Source organism: Panthera uncia, chromosome A2 (assembly GCF_023721935.1).
Source record: "Panthera uncia isolate 11264 chromosome A2, Puncia_PCG_1.0, whole genome shotgun sequence".
NCBI lineage: Eukaryota > Metazoa > Chordata > Mammalia > Carnivora > Felidae > Panthera > Panthera uncia.
Genome location: NC_064816.1, coordinates 142,011,783 through 142,033,433, shown reverse-complemented (window position 1 = coordinate 142,033,433; position 21,651 = coordinate 142,011,783). Strand labels below are relative to the sequence as shown.

The 21,651-nt window shown below is 35.4% G+C and overlaps 1 protein-coding gene across 1 annotated transcript in view; it reads right to left on the bottom strand.

Moving 5' to 3' along the window:
* Positions 1–21,651, bottom strand: part of MKLN1 (muskelin 1) — a 180,919-nt gene that overhangs the window by 44,664 nt on the left and 114,604 nt on the right. The window contains exons 10-12 of the mRNA XM_049642999.1: positions 16,786–16,998; positions 9,471–9,692; positions 6,630–6,759 (exon numbers count right to left, since the gene is read on the bottom strand). Of these exons, the coding sequence (XP_049498956.1) occupies positions 6,630–6,759; positions 9,471–9,692; positions 16,786–16,998 (565 nt within the window). The remainder of the gene's footprint in view (positions 1–6,629; positions 6,760–9,470; positions 9,693–16,785; positions 16,999–21,651) is intronic.

Below are 21,651 nucleotides of genomic sequence, written 5' to 3'. Positions count from 1 at the left end.
TCTCTCAAAATAAATAAACTTAAAAAAAAACAACATATTTATAAGCTTGTAACTAAGCAAAAACACCTCTGGGAGAGTGGAAGGGGGCATTATGGAAAGTTTATTAACTATAACATTGAGAGAAAAAAAGTACATAATCCAATTTTATCAGAATAATGGCACAAGTGGAAAAGATGCTAAATGGAAAGCAATGAAACCCATTATACTGAAAATAAGCACTACCGTTACCTAGCTCAGTAACTAATCTATGTTAATGACAACAACTCATTAGCTTCAGAATCTTCTCTATATGGCTGAATTAGCCTGATTTAGTTAATTGATAAAGTCTAAAAGGATATAAACCGTAACGATTTATTCTATATAATTACATTCATACAAACACATACACTCTGTTATTAAAAAACAATGCCAATAATGTCAATGTTTGACCAATTCTGAAAGTTGAACTAAAAATCAGTAAGATTTTAAGGTTTTCATGAAAATATGTTTATAGCTAACTCAGATCTTGCAGACGTTACAAGCTTAGCCCTCATGTTACTTTCACAGCCTGATAGCAGAAGGGAATGAAATTTAACTGTCAAAATTTTGGAGCTAGATGAGGCCTTAAGATCAACTGGTTCAATCTCCTCATTTTCAGATGAATAATCAGGCCCAGAGGAATTATGCATATAATTCTGCCAAAGTTGCAGAGGGATGAGTGGCAGACCCAGAAGAAGAGAGACCAAGTTTTCTGATTCTCAATTGACTATTCTTTCAATTATACCAATCTGTCACTATGGTTAGAACAGAATGGAATAAACAGTGACAGATGTGGGAAAATACAGTCAACAGATGTTAAGGAACAAAACAAGTAAACACATAACTACTAGAAGAACAGGGATTAGGTTGTAAGAGCTCTGTATCACCAAAGCTCGACTTAGCATCTGGCAAATGGTAACGACTCGATCTGTGTGTGTTACCTTGAATAATACAGATATGAGAAAGTAATCCTATTACAATAAACTGAGTTTCTATAGCAAACTATAAAGCTCTGGTGGTGTAACAGACTATCTTCTAAACATAATTTTCAATTAGTGTTAAATACAGAGCTTACATATGGGGAGTCTGCTAAACCCCCTGTGCTTGCCAAAAGTTATTCAGAAATAAACCCAAATTTTAGATGTGCTGAATTTTGATGTAATTATGTATGTGTTAGACACAATACTAATAAATCTCTTCTTTCTAAGCAGCTGCCAATCCGCTGATTTAAGTTGTAATCTCCTTCTGAGGGGAGCATAAAATTGTTATACTTTAGTAACAGTTGAGGTTTCTTTAGATCTTGAGATGTTAAATCTAAGACAATTCATTTAAATAATTGTAAAGAGCAACATTTAAGATTTTATAGTATCTGATACAAAAAATTATAATAAGCAGCAGTAATTTTACAATTACATATGCCGTCTCTAATTGGTGATCTTAATAGTTCAAATTTCTTCTATGATTTCAAACAATCCAATTTGAAACTCACATCATAAATGCAGTTTTAATCAAATAACCCACATTACTGAATCATAGATAAACATAGTAATTATATGTTAAGTCCATCTCAAATTACAGTAATTAACTGTAGTAGAAAAGCTTTAGAAGAACAGTTAATAAACAGACTGTTTAAATAAGCTACAGAGCATCCATGTAATGGAACAAAACTGGTGCTTTCCAAGAATATTTAATAATGTGGAAATTTAAATAGTATCCTGCCTTGTCCTTAGAAGGACTTTTCGTGGCTTAAAAATAATAATCTAGTAAGGTAAAATTAAATGGACTTTTAAAAATCAGGTGAAAGTAATCCTATGGGAGGACAATACAATATAACATAGTTCTGACATGAGGTTTTCTGATTGGTCTAACTTAATCCAGTGAAAGATTTTTTAGGAGATCTGGAGTACTGAAAAGACTGAACGCTCTTTAGGCAATCTTGATTAAAGTCTATGTACTTCAGATAAGCTTTTCACAGGTTTGGAAAAGCAGTCAAGATTATACTGTCAGATGAGTATCTAGAATTGTGTTTACAAGGAATATTAAAACCACATGCTTTAACCCTTCACCTGGGCTTGAGGAGTTAGAGAATTTCAGGAGACAATGATTTGTAAGCTAAGACCTGAAACACGAGCACAACATAGCTACACTTTGGAAGTCAGAGGGAAGAGTGATTCAGGTAAGGAGAAGAGCATGGGCAGAAACCCAAAGGCAAGAAAAAGTACTGTATCTATAAAGAATTAATATTCAGTAGTCATAAAACAAAGAATTGGTGGAAAGGTGAAGGTGGATCCTAAAAATACGGCTGCAGAACTAACTAAGGTGGGGCATATCATAAAGGAATCTGAGAGCAGGCTGAGTTTAGACCTAATCCTGAGGGCAAGGGAAAAAATTTTAATCAAGGAAGAAGACCTATCAAGTTGACATTTTAAAAAGATTTTTTTTTATCTCGCTAACACTAATCAAAGGTAAGGTTGTTAATCTACTCCTTTGTTCTCCCCATACACAACTGTAAGCTCTAGGAAGACAGAGCCCTTATTCCCAATTGTGATCTCTAGCACTTAGCTTGTACCTAGCACCTAGTAGGTGCTAGATACAAAAAGTATCTGTTGAATAAATGTTAAAACATATGATTCTGCACTTCACTGGTAACACAAAACTGCTATATTCTGCCTGCAGTATGGAGAAAGACTTGGGGGGAGAGGTGGGGTACACAAGAAGAGGAAGACCACTTATTATAGTCAAGTGTAATCAAGTAAATATTTATCAACTATATTCTCAACACAAAATGACTATAGTAAATACAAGAACTTGATGAGCCTTTGAGAGGTTTTAGTGAAATAATCAATGTAACAGTCTCTGTTCAGAGTATATATGTTTTCAGGGCCCCTGGCTGGCTCAGTCGATGGAGCAAGCAGCTCTTGATCTCAGGGTTGTGACTTTGAGATTACTTAAAAATAAAATCTTTTAAAAACAAATAGACAAACCAAAAAAGAAGAAGAAGAAGAAGAGGAGGAAGATCAGGAAGACAGGCCAAACAGGTGATGACAGCCCACACTAGTGAGGTTGCAATGGGACAGAGAAAAGATGGAGGTAAAACTAGCATGAGTTAATTACTGAATAGATCAGTGAACCTACAGGTAGCACTGGCAGACTCTCGTGAAAATTGAGGTACCCAACAGTAACACCAGCTGAAACTAGAGGGTCAATCTGGCCACGAGCAGGGATACTACATAATTTTGGTTACTTATAGACACACAAGCTAAGGCTGAGAAATTAGGTAACTTGTCCAAGGTGACAAACTGAAATGGGCTGTGGAGAGGTAACACAGTGGTTCTCAATTCTGGCCACAGGAGTATCAGAAACCCAGGAGGGGAGGGGAGTGAGGGGAGACAGACAGAGATACATGGGTGGGGGGTAGAGAGGAAGGGACAAATGGGAAGGAAGAGAAAAAAAAGAAGGAAAGGAGGAGAGGGAGAGAGACGAGGAAGGGGAGAGAAGGAAGGAGGGAGGAGGATGGAGAAAAAGTAAGAAAAACAAAAATGAGAAGAATGGGATTTCAGTTTCATTTGAACACACCCGACAGAGCTGCTGAGGTTCCACAATTCTAAGTAAAACCACAACACTGTTAGGCGGGAAAACTTCCCAAGTATGTAGTCTAGCCAGATGCTCAACTCTGCCAGAAAAATCCTCTCTTAAAGCACCATACAACCTTTGGACGCTGCAACTTGTAGACATTGTCAAAATTAAGCACTTGGAAAATGTGTATCTGGACAAAAGAGTGATATTTGGACAAAAGAGTGATATTTTCAAAACTTCAATCAATCAGATCATGACCCTGGCATTAAACTTTTCAATAAATTCCTATTCTATTTAGAAAAAAAGAATTCCACATTTCTTGCATTTGTACAAGGCACTGAATAATCAGTCTTAACCAGTTTGCTAACCTCATTTCATACCAACTCTCCCCACCCTCAACTAGCACCAGCCCCATCTCTTTCTGGAATACGTTAAGTTCTTTCCTGCTTTGGGACCTTTGTACTTGCTCTTCTCTCACTTCTTAATGTGGTTCTTCCTAACTCTACTTCTCATCTTCAATCTTAAAGATGACCTCTGCAGAGATGGTTTCCAACCTGCTTTATCTACATGGGACATGCCTTATTCTCATGGAAGGTTTCTTCACAGCACTGAATGGCAACTGCAAGTCTCTCCAGTAGCATGTGAGTCCTCTAAGAGGAGGGATATTAACCCCCAGGCCCACAGCTATTTCTCAAAGTTCTTAAACAGCATACGGAAGGCACCAAAATATGTTAGGAGGGAAGACAAGAGAGGGTCAAACTTAGATGTTAGCAGATGACCAACAAATACCATTAAATTAATGAATAAACTTGCTTGCATGAAATAATTCACCATAAATCAATTAAAAATTAAAGAACACGTAGCAAAACTGGTGATTCTGATTTCACAGAAGTTGACTATAGCAATAATTAGGGAATGAATCCACACTTGTCTTTTTTCCTAATACTTCTAGTCCACGGTAGTAAAACCATATGATGAAAAAATATCAGCACAATTTAATGTTAATTTAAAAATTGAATATAAAATTCTGCAAAGTTTCATAAAATAAATACCTTTTTTTGAGAAACTGTTTAAAACAATTTTAATATTTATGTATTGTTGAGAGAGAGAGAGCATGCACGCACGTGAGCGAGCGAGCAGAGGACGGGCAGAGAGAGAGGGAGACACAGAATCTGAAGCAGCTCCAGGCTCTGAGCTGTCAGCACAGAGCCCGACACGGTGCTCAAAGTCACCAGCCATGAGATCATGACTTGAGCTGAAGTCAGACGTTCAACTGCCTGAGCCACCCAGGCACCCCTGGGAAACTGTATTATTATTATTTTATTGTTAAGGAATCCACTTCTATGACTATCATGAGGCCCAGGCTGGGTTAAGAGTAATGAGTCCTGGAGGTAACTACACCAGACTCTGAACTTTCTGGTTATAAGCACTGTATTCTCTCTCTACCTCAGCTGAAAACCCAGACTCAGGAGGCCTCAATCCCTGCTTCTCTATTCCCAGAAGATGCCAAAGCCAACTCTAAGAGGCTTTTTCAGAGAAGAAGACGTCTTTGCCTTCCCAGAAGACAAACCCTTTACTTTGCTTTATGAGTCACAATAAATATTCAAAAACTAGACAGAAATATACCAAAATGATAACAGATTATGTCTGGATAGTTTGATACATTTTCTTTTTTTTTGCATCTTTCTAATATTTTCCAAATTCTCTACATATTATTACTTTTATAATGAAAACAAAATTGAACAAAAAAAATAATTATCACATGTTGCTGGCTCTAAAGCTAGCCATAACCGTAAGCAAAGCATTATCCTGATCAATTCTGCAAATTACTATATAATAACAACTAATCTTGAAAAATCTCCAAATGATTGTCATTAGAGCTTACTTAGAGTGAATTTTTGTACTAGGTCTTTGCTACTATCACCGTTGCTACTATCACACTTTGCTACTATCTTGGAAGTAGCTTAAGTATGGTGGAAAAAAAACACCTCTGTACTCATTTCCCCCAGAAAATAAAGCTCTAGCCTCTGTCTAGTAAGAAATATGGGAAAAGAGTCCTAAGGGTCCCTTCATGTCCACTTTTTAAGTATGGTGCTCTTTTGTCAAAAAAAATTTTTTAAGTTTTTCCTCATTAATATCAACTATTTTAATAAAAAGGTCTATTTTCCTAAATAATAGCTATGGGGTGCCTGGGTGGTTCAGTTGGTTAAGTGTCTGACTTTGGCTGAGGTCATGATCTTGCAGTTTGTGAGTTTGAGCTCCACGCTGGGCTCTGTGCAGACAGCTCAGAGCCTGGAGTCTGCTTCGAGCCTGTGTGTGTGTGTCTCTCTCTCAAAAATAAACATTAAAAAATTTTTTAAAAAAAGCTAAAAGAAAAAAAAAGCAAGCTGATCTAATTTCTCAAATTAGACATTTCAAACCATTGGGTCTTAAACAAATATTATTCTTCTGTGTGTAATAGTCACAGGGTGACTATGTAAATTATTATCCAAAATAAGACACTTGAGAGTGAATGGGGCACTATTAATAACCATGCAGGGCAATATGCATAACACTGGGACTATCTCAAGCAAATCAATCACCCTAGTACTTAGGAGAATAACTTGGATGCTGAGCTTGCAAACTTAAAAGGCATTACCAGTTACATTAGGTCCTCCCTCAGAAAAAGACATACTCTATCATGCTAGTGCCTGTTATATTAGTCACTATAGTAAAAGCAGAAGGTGGAAAGGATTAGCAAAAATAGAGTAAGATAGTTTTTAAGATACTAATTTTTGCAAAGCCCCTCCACCAAACAAGCACACACATAAATAATATCTTTAGAAATTTATAAAAGGAAATAATATAATAACATATATTTTAAACAGCTAAAACTGAATAATTTAGCTGGTAGATTTTTCTTCCTCTTACTCAGAATTACTTCAATTAAAGACACAGGGAAAGGGTGAAGAATGGTTAGAAAGAAAAGCTAATGGTCTACAGTCTTCTTTCTAAAGTAGCTAAGACGCGAGAGAAGAATCACTAAACGCCTTTACCCATTCCAGAGTCTTTCTTGGTGCCATCTGATATTATGTCTACATGATCAGAGTCCACATCATAACTAAAGAAATCATTCAAATAGGTCTTCGATCGCTGGCCACCAAATACATATAAGCAACGATTTTTCTGAAAAATAAGGAAAAAAGGGCAAAGAAGGGAGAAAGTGGTCACTTCCATGAAGAATTCAGAGTGATCCTTTTAAAATTGAAACCTCTATAAAAGCCATTTTATGACAGATCCCATGCAATGGAGTACTGTGCTGGTATAAAGAGGGATGATGAAGTTCTCTCATACTAAGAGGTGGTGATCTCTAGGATACCCTATGAAAGTAAAAACGCAAGGTATAGAATAATGTATACAGTGCTTCCTTTGCATAAGAAAGGGAAAAAAGGAATATGTATATGTTTGTTTCTTTCTTCAAAAAGAAACAAAGGAAAGAAAGTAATAAAAGACCTTTATGAGAAGGGACAAAGCAGGAAGACAGGGATAGAGAAATCTGATCACTCCAAAAGTATGGTTTTGCCTTTAGAACCATGTATACTGTTTTTATTTAATTAGAAAACAAAATTAACTCAAAAGAAAAAAACAATCTCTGAAATTAGAAAAACAATGAAATAAATCTATCTGTACATAAAGATATGACCACACAGGGACATGATCACACAGAGAAATAGTATTTCTAGTGATTTTAATTCATGTTTTTTGACTCTCCATCCCTAGCTATATCCTAAACAGAAAAATGAGAAAGCAACCTGAAACAACATTCAGTAATTTTTGTTAGTTCTGTGATTCTGTAACTATTACAGAAAAACAGAACAAATAATGTAATATTGCCATTAAGAAGGATTTTAACCTTAAAAGATACACAAATACAAAATCAAAAGGATATTAAATTTTAAAACTCTATGATTTTTAATTTGAATTGGCCATGTTAGTAGGAACTAATGACTTAATTTTTCTCTTACTAAAAAGATATATAGATATGTGCATATATACATATAGCTATATGTGTATATAGCTCTATGTGCGTGTATAGTGGGAAGGGGGCACTCTTGGACAAAGAGAAAAATTGGGGCATCAAGAATAATGACAGCACTGGATTAAACACATCAAATATATAAGTCCACAAGTTCATAATAATGCTTAAAAAAATACACTGGTTAACTGTGGAGCCTCAGCTTATCAATATGAAAAGGTGACAAAGAGAAAAAAATCAAGTATTTTTCTGTGTGGTGTACACATTAGGGTAGCCAAATCGTTAATGAGGGTAAGTTTTTAATATCAGAATCAATTAATAAATACAGAATAAATAACATAATTAGAAAAATCTGTTTCACAAACCCTACACAATGATTATCAATGACTGCAAAAACCATTCAGTAAAAAGTTGACAAGAAACTTTATTACTGATCAATCAGGCTGTAACACCTAAACCCACAGAATATTCTTAACATCACCAAAAGTATGACAACTACACATTAAATGCCTCTTGACATTTTGCAATCAGACCATCTTTTAAGTATTCTTGCACCCCTCTTTTTGCCTTCCCTGCCTCCAAAAAAAGAGAATCTAAAATGAATGAAGCCTCTAGATCTAACTACCAGCTTACAGGAAATATAGAGACTAGACAATCACAACACTACAAGGATAAAATTAGCCAAATCAAGAATACAGGAAATTTGAGAGCACACATGATTCAGTTTAACAAGTAAATAAATGGCATGCAAGGGGGAAAAAATAGGAGCAGGGAGTACTGTTATGGCTTAAAAGAAATCTCAGAGACATAACCACCAAAAACAATACACAGATCTTTTTTAGAGCCTGACTTGCCGAAACCTACTATAAAAAGGTATTTTTCAGTATTTCAGAAAACAAAAAAAAAAATGCAAACTATATATTAATGATAATATGAACTTGCTGGTGCTTTGGTTCAGTATTATAATGGTATCGTAATTATGTTTATAAAAAGTCCTTATCTGTTAGAGATACACTACCATATTTACAGGTGTAATGATACATTGTCTGGGATTTGCCTTAAAATACCCCAGCACAAAATTTAAGAATAAACTTAAAAAATCTACTCCTGAAATCGCTGTTGCACTATATGCTAACAAACTTGGATGTAAATTAAAACATAAATTAATTAAAAAAATAAACTTAAAAATCAGAGAAACATCAAAGAAAGAAGTGAAATATTAAGTGGGGCAGATATATGAAAAATGAATAGTGGAATATTGCTAATTGTTGAGACAGATAAATAAGTACACAGGAATTTATTACATTCTTCTCTATACTTTGATATATGTTCAAAATAGCCCACAGTATGTTTTTAAAGTTATGTTCACAGAAAGAAGCCCAGGTTTTCATTATAACATCTGAAAAGGTAAAACAAGTGTTTCTATATTGGTTTTGCTGATAAATTTAAATTCTAATTCTATACAGTCAATTCTTAATTCCTCACACTTAATGGAGAGTGGCAGAGAGGACAAGAGAACAATTGATCTTCTAGTTACTAAGAGAAATCAGTAAGTAGAAAGGTATTAAGAAAGAGAAATAGCTACAGTATCTGTATAAGCAGTAAAGTTAGTCATACAAGTGCCTTGATTAATAGTTGAGTAATAACTATTAAGGAATTACTAGGTTAATGGCAAGAGTCTCATAATTACCAAACAGTACACTGGCTAAGGAAGTTTTATTTTTGCCTCTCATTGCTAACACTAATCATTTATTTTTAATAAAAAGTTTTGATCTCTTTCTGAAGATTTAGATTTTACTATTCCTTTTCCTATTGAGATATACATGACAAAATAAGAATACGATATATAGAATATTCTTACTGAGTGGAATAGCATGCAGTGTCCTATCCGAGACTGGATGTCCTCAGGCCCAGCATTACAGGAGTCCTCTCGAAGAAGTTTCCAAGTTTGACATTGACAGTTGAAAGCAAACAACCCACTGAACTGTGGTTCACTGGCTCTGCTGTCGTCTACGCTGCCATTACATGTCAAAATTCTACCACCAAAGGTGTAGATCATATGTTTTTCTGAATCCATACACATCTATCAGAACAAGACAAGATTGAAGAGTTATAGATTGTTCCTGTCATATGTGCTAAAATGAAACCAACGTGTGCAGTTTTAGATTGTCAAAAAACTAAACTTTGCCTTAATAACCCTAAATAGCACCCTTGATTACCGTGTGCACTTACTGTAATAATGCTCACCATCTGCAGAGATTCAGGATGGATTCCTTAATACTTGGTCAGGTTTCCATTTTTCCCAGTGAGAGTAAAATATATAGGGTTAAAGAGCTTTATGCTTTCTTTAAACTGTGTAATTTTTACCAAACCAATCAATAATACATGAAGTGCTAAGTTATACCTAAGATTGAATACTGATCATACTCTATGGGTAAAGTGATCACACCCTCCTGTTCATCCTCCTTATAAAAAAACTCCCTTCTTTCTATTCTAGGCAAGCATCCATCCTATTAATTTTGCTACCATTTAATCAGACAGCAGATATGTCAATAAGAGTGACACAGCTGAATTCATCTTTCTGTATTTATTTTGCAAAACTCTTCAGATTACGTTGCTACAAAATAGCAATAACAAAGACATTTGCAGTCAATCCAGACTGACTTCTGTGGTGATAACTTTACCTCCTTTAACACACTACATATTTAATTTTCTTTGATGTATGTTTTGCAATTTATGTTCAAAAGCCAACCTTGATTCTTTCATTCTTTCCACTCAAGGAGATCATGGCTTTTCATAAAAGTCTGAGAAAAAAGCCATATGCCGCAAGACAATAAGAACCAAATTCTATTTCAAAGTGGATAGACAAACTGGACAAATTCTATGTAAGTCCAAGTTGGGAATCAGATGTTGAACACAAGTGGCACTGATATTTAAAGAATAAATTGCATATACAAAAACATCTATTTTTTTGGCCAAAGCACAAATACCAGCCATTGTATGCTCAATTTTCTCTTCCCATCAAATTGTGATATTCATCTATTTTTGTACTGTTTTCAGGAAAAACCTATTTTAAATATAAATTTTATTTTTTAAATTCATATTAAAAAGAAAAGATTCTAGCATCTCCTAATTTTCCCCTAACCACTAAAAAAGATCCAGTCACTTGCCAGGTTTCTGACAACCTTCCATAAATTAAGGTGAAAATCTACTGTTCCTCAAGGGTGAAATCTTGGTGAATATAGTTGAAAGTATTCCCACTCTTGAGACGTTACCCTGTCTCAAGTACTTAATGCTCAGATGTCTCCAAGCACCTCAGAATCAGGTTGAAAATCTTGAGTGACTCATTATATGACCCTATTTAAATTTTCATAAATTTACAAATTCACACTATTTTTGGCCAATCTCTGTTATCCAGTCCTTATGTTTCTGCTTCATATAGCTACAAAAGGGGTTTCTATTTCCTTCTGGGGATATTGAAGTTTAATTTTAATGTGGTTATTCTCATTTGTTATTAGTGGTGAAGCATAAACATATCTTTATCTCAGTAGCTCTCTCCAGAATACCAGACCAAACCAACTCAAAAAAAAGAGTAAGATACTGTAGTAGCTTCACCAATTCTTTCCCATATCTTAGAACGAACAGGACACAAAACAGAAATAATTTTATTCCTTCAGTTCGGTTCTTCCCTGGATAAGATAAGCAGTTTCAATGAGAGTCAATTATCGAACAAAAAGTGTTAATCACCCTAGGAAACTTTATGCTGTTCAGCAGTTTATAATTTCATTTTCACTCTTAATCTCTGAAAAAATTTTCTGAACAGCTAATGATTACTAAAGTTTGTATGGTAATATTAACATCTTTTCTCTGAAGATTTCCAGAGATCACCTAAGTCAAAAATTGGAACACCACTCACTCATCTACTCTATCAAGTTAGAAATTTAATTTCTAAAATCAAATAGTGGATAGTCACTTATTCCACGCCCCAATGTTTTAAAATCCAAGAGTCTTTATTTTACTCTATCAAATGAATACAACATTGGCTAGGATTACCCTGGGTTCAAAATAATTCTCTCCTCACAAAATTTCAAGCTTTCAAAGCAGTGTTGCCCAAACCACCAACCTCTAAAAACGCCTCATACTAATCTGATCTTTGCTTACTTACAAAGGTAACCAGTTTCCTCTCTGCAGCCTTTAGGATTTTCTCTTAATTCCTGGTTCTAAAATTTCATTAAGGAAGTATCCAGGTAGGGATAGTTTTACTTCATTCATCCTAATCTGTCCCTGGTGTTTTAATTCTAAAACCCGTCTTTCTTCAGCTCTGAGTTTTTTTCCTTTTTAACCTTGAGGTTTGCTGTTTTTGGTTTGCCTCCATTCTTTTTCTAGAACTCCTATTAGGTGGATATTGGAACTTCAGGATCTTTTCTCTTTTCCTTAACATTTCTCTCATAATTTCGCTAATTTAGTAACCACTTAAAGGTGAGAGCTTTTTAATCAATTCACTGAGATTGCTGTTCTGCTGTCAAATCTTTAACTTATATTTTTTCTAGATACTTCTTTATCATGGATGAAACAGCCTCCTGAGTTACTCTAAAAACATCACTTAAATTTATCTTAAAGGCTTCTTCAGTTTACAGTTCTAGCTGTTTTTGTTAATTCTTACTTTGCTGAATTCAGTACCCCTGTCTCATGGTATTAATTATTTGGAATTTTTTAGCTGCTGTTATAGGCCTTTTTGTATCTGTGAATCCCTATTCATCCGCCTCTTCATATCCAGCAGCCTTCCCCAAGGGAGCCGGTGGGGAGAAATGAGACATGATGCCGTCAAGGGCGCCAGAGCAGCTCTCCATTGCCTCCTGGGAGTACTGTTCCATCATTCCAGCTCCAGTGTCTATGCTCAACACCTGATCTGTAGACAATTATCAAAGGTAAGTGCTGCTCAAATTGGAAAATGCCCGGCTGTTCAGTCACCAATTGTTCATCTAATACTTGCCCTAGCTATATACACTTTGAGACTCAAGGAATTCTCCCCATTTTTTTTTAAGTTCCCCAAGGACACTCTTTCTTGTTTATTAACATTACTACCAGTGTATTCTTTTGCATTTCATAGATTGTGGGGCAGAAGGGCAGTAAAAGTATACATTCAGCCTGACAATGATCTAGTGGCCCGGGGAGAATGTTAATGAGCTGAGATCTCCAATGCTTTGATTAAAGTTTCTCCAGCCACTTCTTGGCTAGATTGTATTCTATTTTCTAGTAATTTCCCCCCAAAATGTTTATACTTGAAGGACAATTTGGCTTGATATAAAACCCTTGACTCACACTGTCTTTTCTTGAATACCTTCTAGATGTTGCTCTATTGCCTCTCCTGGCATTGAACATAGCTGTAGAAAAATCTGACACCAGTCTCATTTGATTTCTCTTCTAGGTGACTTGATAAGTTTGCCTAGCTGCATCAAAATGCTCTATCTTTGAAATTCAATATACCTTAGAGTTGAATGTCTAGGTCAATTTCCCCTGAATATAGCATGCCCTTTCGATATGTAAGTAGTCTTGAATTAATTATTAATAAATATTTATTCTATTCCACGGCCTTGGTTTTCTTCTTTAATGTCTCCAATTATGTGTATGTTGGCTCTCTTTTGACTGCATTCTCCATCTATAATTTTTTGGCTAATCCTTTTTAAGTCTTTTTTCTGTTTTCTTTATCAGCTCTTCTTTTTTCTATGCTATATGACACTTACCTATTCTTTACACACCTTGTAGATTATTGTTACTTTCTGGAAGTGCCAATATAATTTTCTTTAATCTCTTTCCTGAATTTTATCAGGCCCACTTTCACTTGCACCTATTATTTGGCCATCTCATCTGCATTCTTGAACTTATGCTTTGTAGTCTCCTTGACAGTTGCAAGCTTCATTAAGCCATTTAATTCATTTTAGAATACTGGGATATAATTTTTCACCTGCTGTTACATGAAGGAAAGTTTTGCTGGTTCTTTTTCTTCTTGGTGTTTATTGCTTTTTCATTTTTCATATTTAAATGAGTTGAACTTCCCTGGATGGGATAACAGAAGGTTCCTCACAGAAGGGTGATGCTCTTGCTCCAGGATTCTCTCCTCTGCTGCTACTGAATTAAGTGACTTCTTCAAAACCTGGTGCTACTGTGAAGTCACGTTATCTCTAACTACAAACCTTATCTGGTTTGGGGGGGGGGGGAGGTTTCTGTTTCATGCCTTGAGCTCTCCCCTATTACACTGTTGTGGGCTTCAACACTGGTTCTGGGTATTTCAGTTGTTTCTGGCTAAACTTACAAGGAATTGGGAGTCGTGGGTTTTCTCTGGCTCCTGGTTTTACTGAAATGTGACTTGTGGGGGTGTTTTTCCTTAATCTTTTTGTTTGGTTCTCATTGTTACTGAAAATCATACACAGAAACAACTTGGAAAATTTCAGAACTAAGCTACCACTGTGATCTTAAGAAATCCAAAAGCTTTAAATTTTAGGGTTTTTTTAATGTTAAAATTCAAAATGGCAAAGTAACTTCTAAACATGTCTTCATGCCTCTAGCTTTCTCACGTTCTTCTCAAATTTGAATGTGAAGTGTCAAGTCTTTTTTTTTTTTTTTAATTTTTTTTTTCAACGTTTTTTATTTATTTTTGGGACAGAGAGAGACAGAGTATGAACGGGGGAGGGGCAGAGAGAGAGGGAGACACAGAATCGGAAACAGGCTCCAGGCTCCGAGCCATCAGCCCAGAGCCCGACGCAGGGCTCGAACTCACAGACCGTGAGATCGTGACCTGGCTGAAGTCGGACGCTTAACCGACTGCGCCACCCAGGCGCCCCTGAAGTGTCAAGTCTTAATGTGTCATAAATGACCCTAGGTAATTTTTGGAGTAAGTTCCAACGTATAGTTTTATTTGTATAAAATCGAATACAAAATGAAGACTTATAAAGATTGTGTTAATTCGTGAAATCCTGGTTTCTTCACCCCTAGTGTTCTTCTATTACATCTAATCAGATGAAAATCAAGCATCATGTAACAGAACCTAGCTTCCAAAGAACATTCAATTTTATTAAAGTCAAGACAAACCAAGGTCACACACAAGGACAATAAATGTGCTCCACTCACACTACCCCTGAGCTATTCTTTTTTCAATCTATAAAAAGAAAGACATAAGCATCTTTTGTAAAAGAAATTTGTAACCAGTTGGAAGAAAATAAATGGTTTCCCTAACAGTGTTATCTGCTTATGCTCTGTTTTTAAAAGATCAGAACCAGCCTAACATTTTTTGGAGTATTTATTTTCCACATGAACAACACTGAAGGTGTCAGCAGGGAAGTGCAGAGCTTTGCAGAGTTCAGTTATGTAGAGCCAGCAGAAGTTCTAAATTCAATCTGGGGAATACTCTGAAGACTAACATTTTTGATTTTCTACCCACTACGCACCTGATAGGCATAAAATCCACTCCTCTTTTCCTTACCATTCTCCTATAAAAACTACTTGTTATTATAAGTATGTCAGTAGAATAGTTTAAAGGCAAAGAATTAACAAAAACCTCCAAAGAAAATAAAGACTGGGGTTTTAATTCCTAGATAAGATATTAGGCCTCAGCTAAATTCTGTGATAATCTTAGCACCACCTATGGTTTCTCAAGTACTAGATAATACTATGTTCATCAATGCAGTACTACAGAGTTTTAAAAAGTCTTTTCTCCCTCATACTACAAAAAACCCTTTGGATATGGGGTGAGCCAAGTAAAATTGCCTACAGAATTGTTACTGGTTATTGTTTTGGGTACTGACCTAAACTGATATACACTAAATATCTAAAAACAGATAACAGTGAAAATGACATTGATGGGGATAATGATGAGCATATTAAATTTTTAATATTAAAAAGGTTTACAGATCACTGTGTGTAGCCTTCTAGTTTATAGCACCATTATGTGATTTATACTGTTGCTCAGTTTAAATTTTGTTGTTGTTGTTCTTTTTTAACATTTATTTATTTTTGAGAGGCAGAGGAGGCAGAGCATGAGCGGGAGAGGGAGAGAGGGGGAGAGAGAGAGAGAGAGGGAGACATAGAATCCAAGGCAGGCTCCAGGCTCTGAGCTGACAGTACAGAGCCCGATATGGGGGTCGAACTCACCAACTGTGAGATCATGACCTGAGCCGAAGTCGGACGCTTAACTGACTGAGCCACCCAGGCACCTTTTTAAATGTTTATTTTTTTTGAGACAGAGAGAGTGTGAGCAGGGGAGGGACAGAGAGAAAGGGAGACACAGAATCTGAAGCAGGCTCCAGGCTCTGAGCTGTCAACACAGAGCCCGATGTGGGGCTCGAACTCACAGACCATGAGATCATGACCTGAGCCAAAGTCGATGCTTAACCGACTGAGCCACTCAGGCACCCCTTATTGGTGCTCAGTTTAAACTTCATCTAGTATATGTCAAACTCCTATCTGCTTCATGATTATATACAAAAGTAAATATATTTCACTCCAATTGGAAGAAAAGCTCTGGATTTCAAATTCTCAAACTCATTATAAAATAATTTTAAATTTCTTCCAGGAATGCAGAATAAAGTTTTAAAAGTGTAAGTTGTTACTGTTATGAGTTATGACTGTTTATTATAAAATCAAAATTTGTTTTCCTAGTATGTACTGCTCCATCTACTCTCTAAAGTTTTTATAAATTAACACTTGTTCTGATATTAGTATTTTATCTTGCATCAAACAAGAGAAAAAATTTTTATTTATTTTTTATTTTTATTTTTTTAAATTTTTTTTCTTTTTAACGTTTATTTATTTTTGAGACAGAGAGAGACAGAGCACGAACGGGGGAGGGGCAGAGAGAGAGGGAGACACAGAATCGGAAGCAGGTTCCAGGCTCTGAGCCATCAGCCCAGAGCCCGACACGGGGCTCGAACTCACGGACCACGAGATCATGACCTGAGCCGAAGTCGGACGCTCAACCGACTGAGCCACCCAGGCGCCCCGAGAAAAAAAATTTTAACTAACTTTATACCTACTGAAATAATAGTTACTTTTATTATCTATTATAGGTATTTATAGGAAATCACTAATACACAACACAGCATAACATGCGAAATAAACTCTAAGAGCAAGAGTTACTGAGCACTAATTAGTTCCACCATATATTTATCTGTGCACCAAACCTGATGATCAAACACCAATTTTGGCCCTCCGTCAGCAGCAGTATCCTCACTGAGTAACATCCATGTGTTTGTGTCAATGTCATAACGATAGAAGTCACTTTTCAGAGATTTGCTGTTCCTCACAGAGGAATCCAAATAACGCCCCAATGTGTAGATTTGCCTTCGCTGAATGTCAATGCACATCTTATGACATGATCTGGCGCTAGGACCATTCTGTGAGAGCAAAACAAGAAAAAAGAAAAATATTCAAAGACCAAATAATAAAAAGTAAAATTAAATGTTCTTTTTTGTTGACTTTTATTGAAAGGTTTGCAATATAAGTCCAACACACAGTTAGATCTTACCACAGAAATGCTTAAAATCGACCAGGAAAGATGAGATGAACTATTCTGCACGTGGCACTCTGCTTATAACACTCATACGGCTTCTGTGATATACTCACTGCACTGTAGTCATTTGTGCACAGAACTCTATTCTCTAGGACATGTTAATCTAAAGACACAATTGGTCTTTTAAAATATTTCTCATTACAATTTCTCATCTGAATCTAGCACAAAACAGACACCCCAAGAATACCTAGAATTGCTGAATTTCGTAACTGGAAGGAACCTTAAAAAGATCTCTAGTTTAATAATCTCCTTTGAAAGATGAGGAAACATAACCCAAAGAGAAAAGGTATCCTGAAGACTAGTAAACTAGTGACAGCACCAGAATAAAAATCCAAATCTTTGACTTCTTCATCCATACTTCACATTATATAAAACGGACACTTCCGCTCGGACAAATAACACAATGAGGGAAACAGTATGAATAACACTATATTATCAACAAAAATTATTTAGTTGAGATCATTTGTATCACAGGACTGAATAAAAGGCAAAAAAAAAAATATTGCAGCATAAACAAAACAGAGTTCATGGAAAAAAAAGAACTTCAATTGGGCAGGATTTGATTAGTTGAAAGGGGAAAAGGAGAGATTTAATATTTGTTAAATATGTCCTAAATTCTATGTATACTAATTACGACATGTCTATGTATATTTCATTCAATCCACATAACTCTATAAGGAAATATTACCATTTCATAGAGTCTAAGTAATCTGTTCAGTGTAACAACTAGGAAAACAGAGAATCTAAGCTTCAGTGTAACTAGAACCAAAAACTGTGTTCTTTCCACTCTTCTAGATTAGTTTTCCACAAGATAAGAGAAACAAAAGCAAAAACAGACTGAATACAATGTGTGTGGTTATGGCTGAGATGAAGAATTCCTACTGCAGAAATAAGAGTTGAAGAGTAATGCAGAAATAGAAGCCTGGTGAATGACTGACAGAGGAGACTGGATATAACCTCACAGGCAGTAAAGGACTATCATGGGTTTCTAGAGCAGGATAGAACATTAAAAAAGCAGTATTATAAAAAGAGCATTCTAGCACTGTTAGATTAAATGAATAAATATATTAGGCAGGAAGAATAATTTGACATTAGTGTTATGAATCTAGATGTTAAGTTGATTTGAATCTGCACTTTAGTATTCATACTAAATACTATTTTAAAACTTATTTTTAAAGATTTTTGCCAAAGAAAATCTCCAGCAGATAAGGCGGAAATATTATTTTTTGAAAGAATTTTCTCCCTAATTAATCTCAAAAACAAAGATAGGGTAATGCATAATAAATCTATGCCATATATTCTAGAATGTGAAATTTGAAATTTTATTAGGGGAGGTAACAGAACTTCTTGCTTCAGCTTAATTAGCCTAATTGCGATTAAAATGAGTAAATTATACTCTTAATATGAAGAAAAATGGAAATAAAAAATAGGAACCAAGAGAATAGAAAACAGACAAAAAAATTGAGATAATTAACAAAGTTGGTTTCCTTAAAGATTAGAATTATAAATCACTAGCAAGACTAATTTTTTAAAAACGAAGAGAAAACACAAATTGCCAAATATGAGAAATGAAAGCAGGAACATAACTTACAGGCTCACTAGAAGTTAAAAAGAAAATAAGGGACCATTATGAAAAAACCTAGGTAAAATCTGACAATGTTGATAAAATGGACATATTCCTTGAAAAACTGTAAACTTGCCAAAATTGACATGAGATAAAAGAGAAAATCTGAAGTCACTATATCTACTGAAAAATTGATTTCATAATTTAAAAACTTCCCATAGCGACCCCTGGGTGGCTCAGTCCGTTAAGCCACTCTTGGTTTCAGCTCGGGTCATGACCTCACAATTTGTGGGTTTGAGCCCCACATCAGGCTCTGTGTTGGCAGTGTGGAGCATGCTTGGGATTCCCTGTTCTCCCTCTCCCTCTGCCCCTACCCTGCTCTCTCTCAAAATAAATAAATAAACATTGAGGGTTTTTTTTTTTTTAAATAGAATCTTCCCACAAATAAAATGCCAGTCCTAGATATGTATACAGGTAGATTTTATCAAACACAAGAAATAATATTTCTAACTTATTTTATGAGGATAAGAGAACACTAAAACCAATTAACAATAATACTACAAAGGAGAAAGAGGAAAGATAATTTACAGGCAACACCAACCAGTGTAACTCATGAACAGACACAAAACTAATCTTTAACAAAATATTATCAAATAAAATGCAGCAATATATAAAAAGGATATTCCTTAACTAACGGGGGTTTATTTCAGGAATGCAAAGTTAATTTTACATTTGAAAACTGATCAAGGTAATTCACCACATTAACAGAATTAAAGGGAAAAATATGATCTTATCTATATAGAAAAAGCATCTGATGAAATTCAACAGACATTTATGAGGAAACTCATAGAAAACTAGGATTAGAAAGAATGGCTTCAATCTGGTAAGAATGCATGAAATCCTAAATCTAATTCTTCACTTTTTAAATTTTTTAGAAAGAGTGAGCGCTCAGGTGCATGCAAGAGAGAGACAGAGACAGAGACAGAGAGAGAGAGAGAGAGAGAGAGACAGAGACACGGAGAGAATCTCAAGCAAGCTCCACACCCAGCACGGAGCCCAAGGCAGGGCTCAATCCCATGACTGTGAGATCACCATCTGAGCTGAAATCAAGAGTTGGACACTCAACTGACTGAGCCACCCAGAAGCCCCTAATTTTTCACTTAAAAGTGAAATAATGAACGTTGTCAGGCGAGAATCTGAAACAAGATAAGGATGTCTAGTCTCACTTCCTCTATTTAACACCAAAAGAGAAGTCCAAATCAGTGCAATAAGGCATTAAAAAAAAAAGGTTAGAAACAGAAAAAAAAGAGCAAAAAGGAAGAAAGAAAATTGTCTCTATTCATAGATGACAAACTGTTGAAACATCTTAAGAAATCAACAAAGAGAAATAATAAATGAATTTAGAAGTGTCATGATATAAAGGCAATACTAAAAAAAATAACTCTATATTAGCAGTAAGCAAAAAGATAAAAACAATTTTAAGCTCCATTTACAATAGCATGAAAAAACAAAATACACTGGGATCAATCTAATAAAAATATTCAAGACCTCTAACCTAAAAACTCCAAGAGTGCTGACAAATAATGAAGACTGAAATAAATGGAGATTTAACTATGTTCAAGGATTAGAAGATCTAATATTATTAAGACATCAATTCTCAGCAAACTGATTTAGACATTGCATTCTCAATCATAATCCCAACAGTTTTAGAAATTGACAATATTATTCTAAAATTTATATGAAATGTAAAAGACCTAGAAGAATCAAAATAATTTCTTTTTTTAAAGTTTATTTATTTCTTTTGGAGGGGGGAGGGGCAGAGTGAGAGGGGAAGAGAGAATCCCAAGCAGGTTCCACACTGTCAGTGTAGAACCCAACACCAGGCTTGATCTCATGAACCAGTGAGATCACGACCTGAGCAGAAATCAAGAGTCAGATGCTTAACTGATTGAGCCACCCAGGAACTCCTCAAAACAATTTTTGTTTATTTATTTATTATTTTTAATTATTATTGTTTTTTAATGTTAATTTATTTTTGAGAGAGAGAGACAGTATGAGCAGGAGATGGGAAGAGAGAGAGAAGGAGACACAGAATCTGAAGCAGGCTCCAGGCTCTGAACTGTCAGCACAGAGCCTGATGTGGGACTCAAACTAATGAACCATGAGATCATGACCTGAGCCGAAGTCGGATGCTTAACCAACTGAGCCACCCAGGTGCCCCACAAAATAATTTTTAAAAAGAAGGATAAAGAGGTCTTGTATTACCTGACCTCAAGAAGTGTCATAATGGTATATGAGCAGACCAAAAGATAATGGAGCAGGCTAGAGTATTCAAAAAGAGACATATACTTATATGATCTATTGATTTTTGACAAACACGCCAAAGCAATTCAATGGGGAAAGAAGATAGGCAGCAACCAGAACTTTCATACATTTCTGGCAGAAATATAAAATGGTATAATCACTTTGGATAAAGCTTTAGTAGTTTCATCAATAGATGCTAAAGGTGAAAGTTTGATGAGTAATAGGGTATTTTCATAATCTCAAGATGTCTCCTCACAAATGACATATTAATTATAGAGAGGGAAAAATCTGGAGGGCACTCTCCTTAAACAAGTGATCAAAGGTACCAGACAAGCTGACACAATGCGCCTCCTGACAGGATATACTAAGGGCTACCCAATGTCATCCACATGGTATTCCTGCTAAAAATGCTCAACCTAAATCCAATCCCAAGGAAAGAAGAGACAAGGCAACGGAGTGACAGTCTACAAAATAATTACTATGTGTTCTTCAAAAATGTCAAGGTCTAGAAAGATAAGGAAAGGTTGAGGAACTATTCCAGACTAAAGGAGACTAAAGAAACATGACACTGAAATGAATGCATGATCATGAACTGAGTCTTGGTCAGGG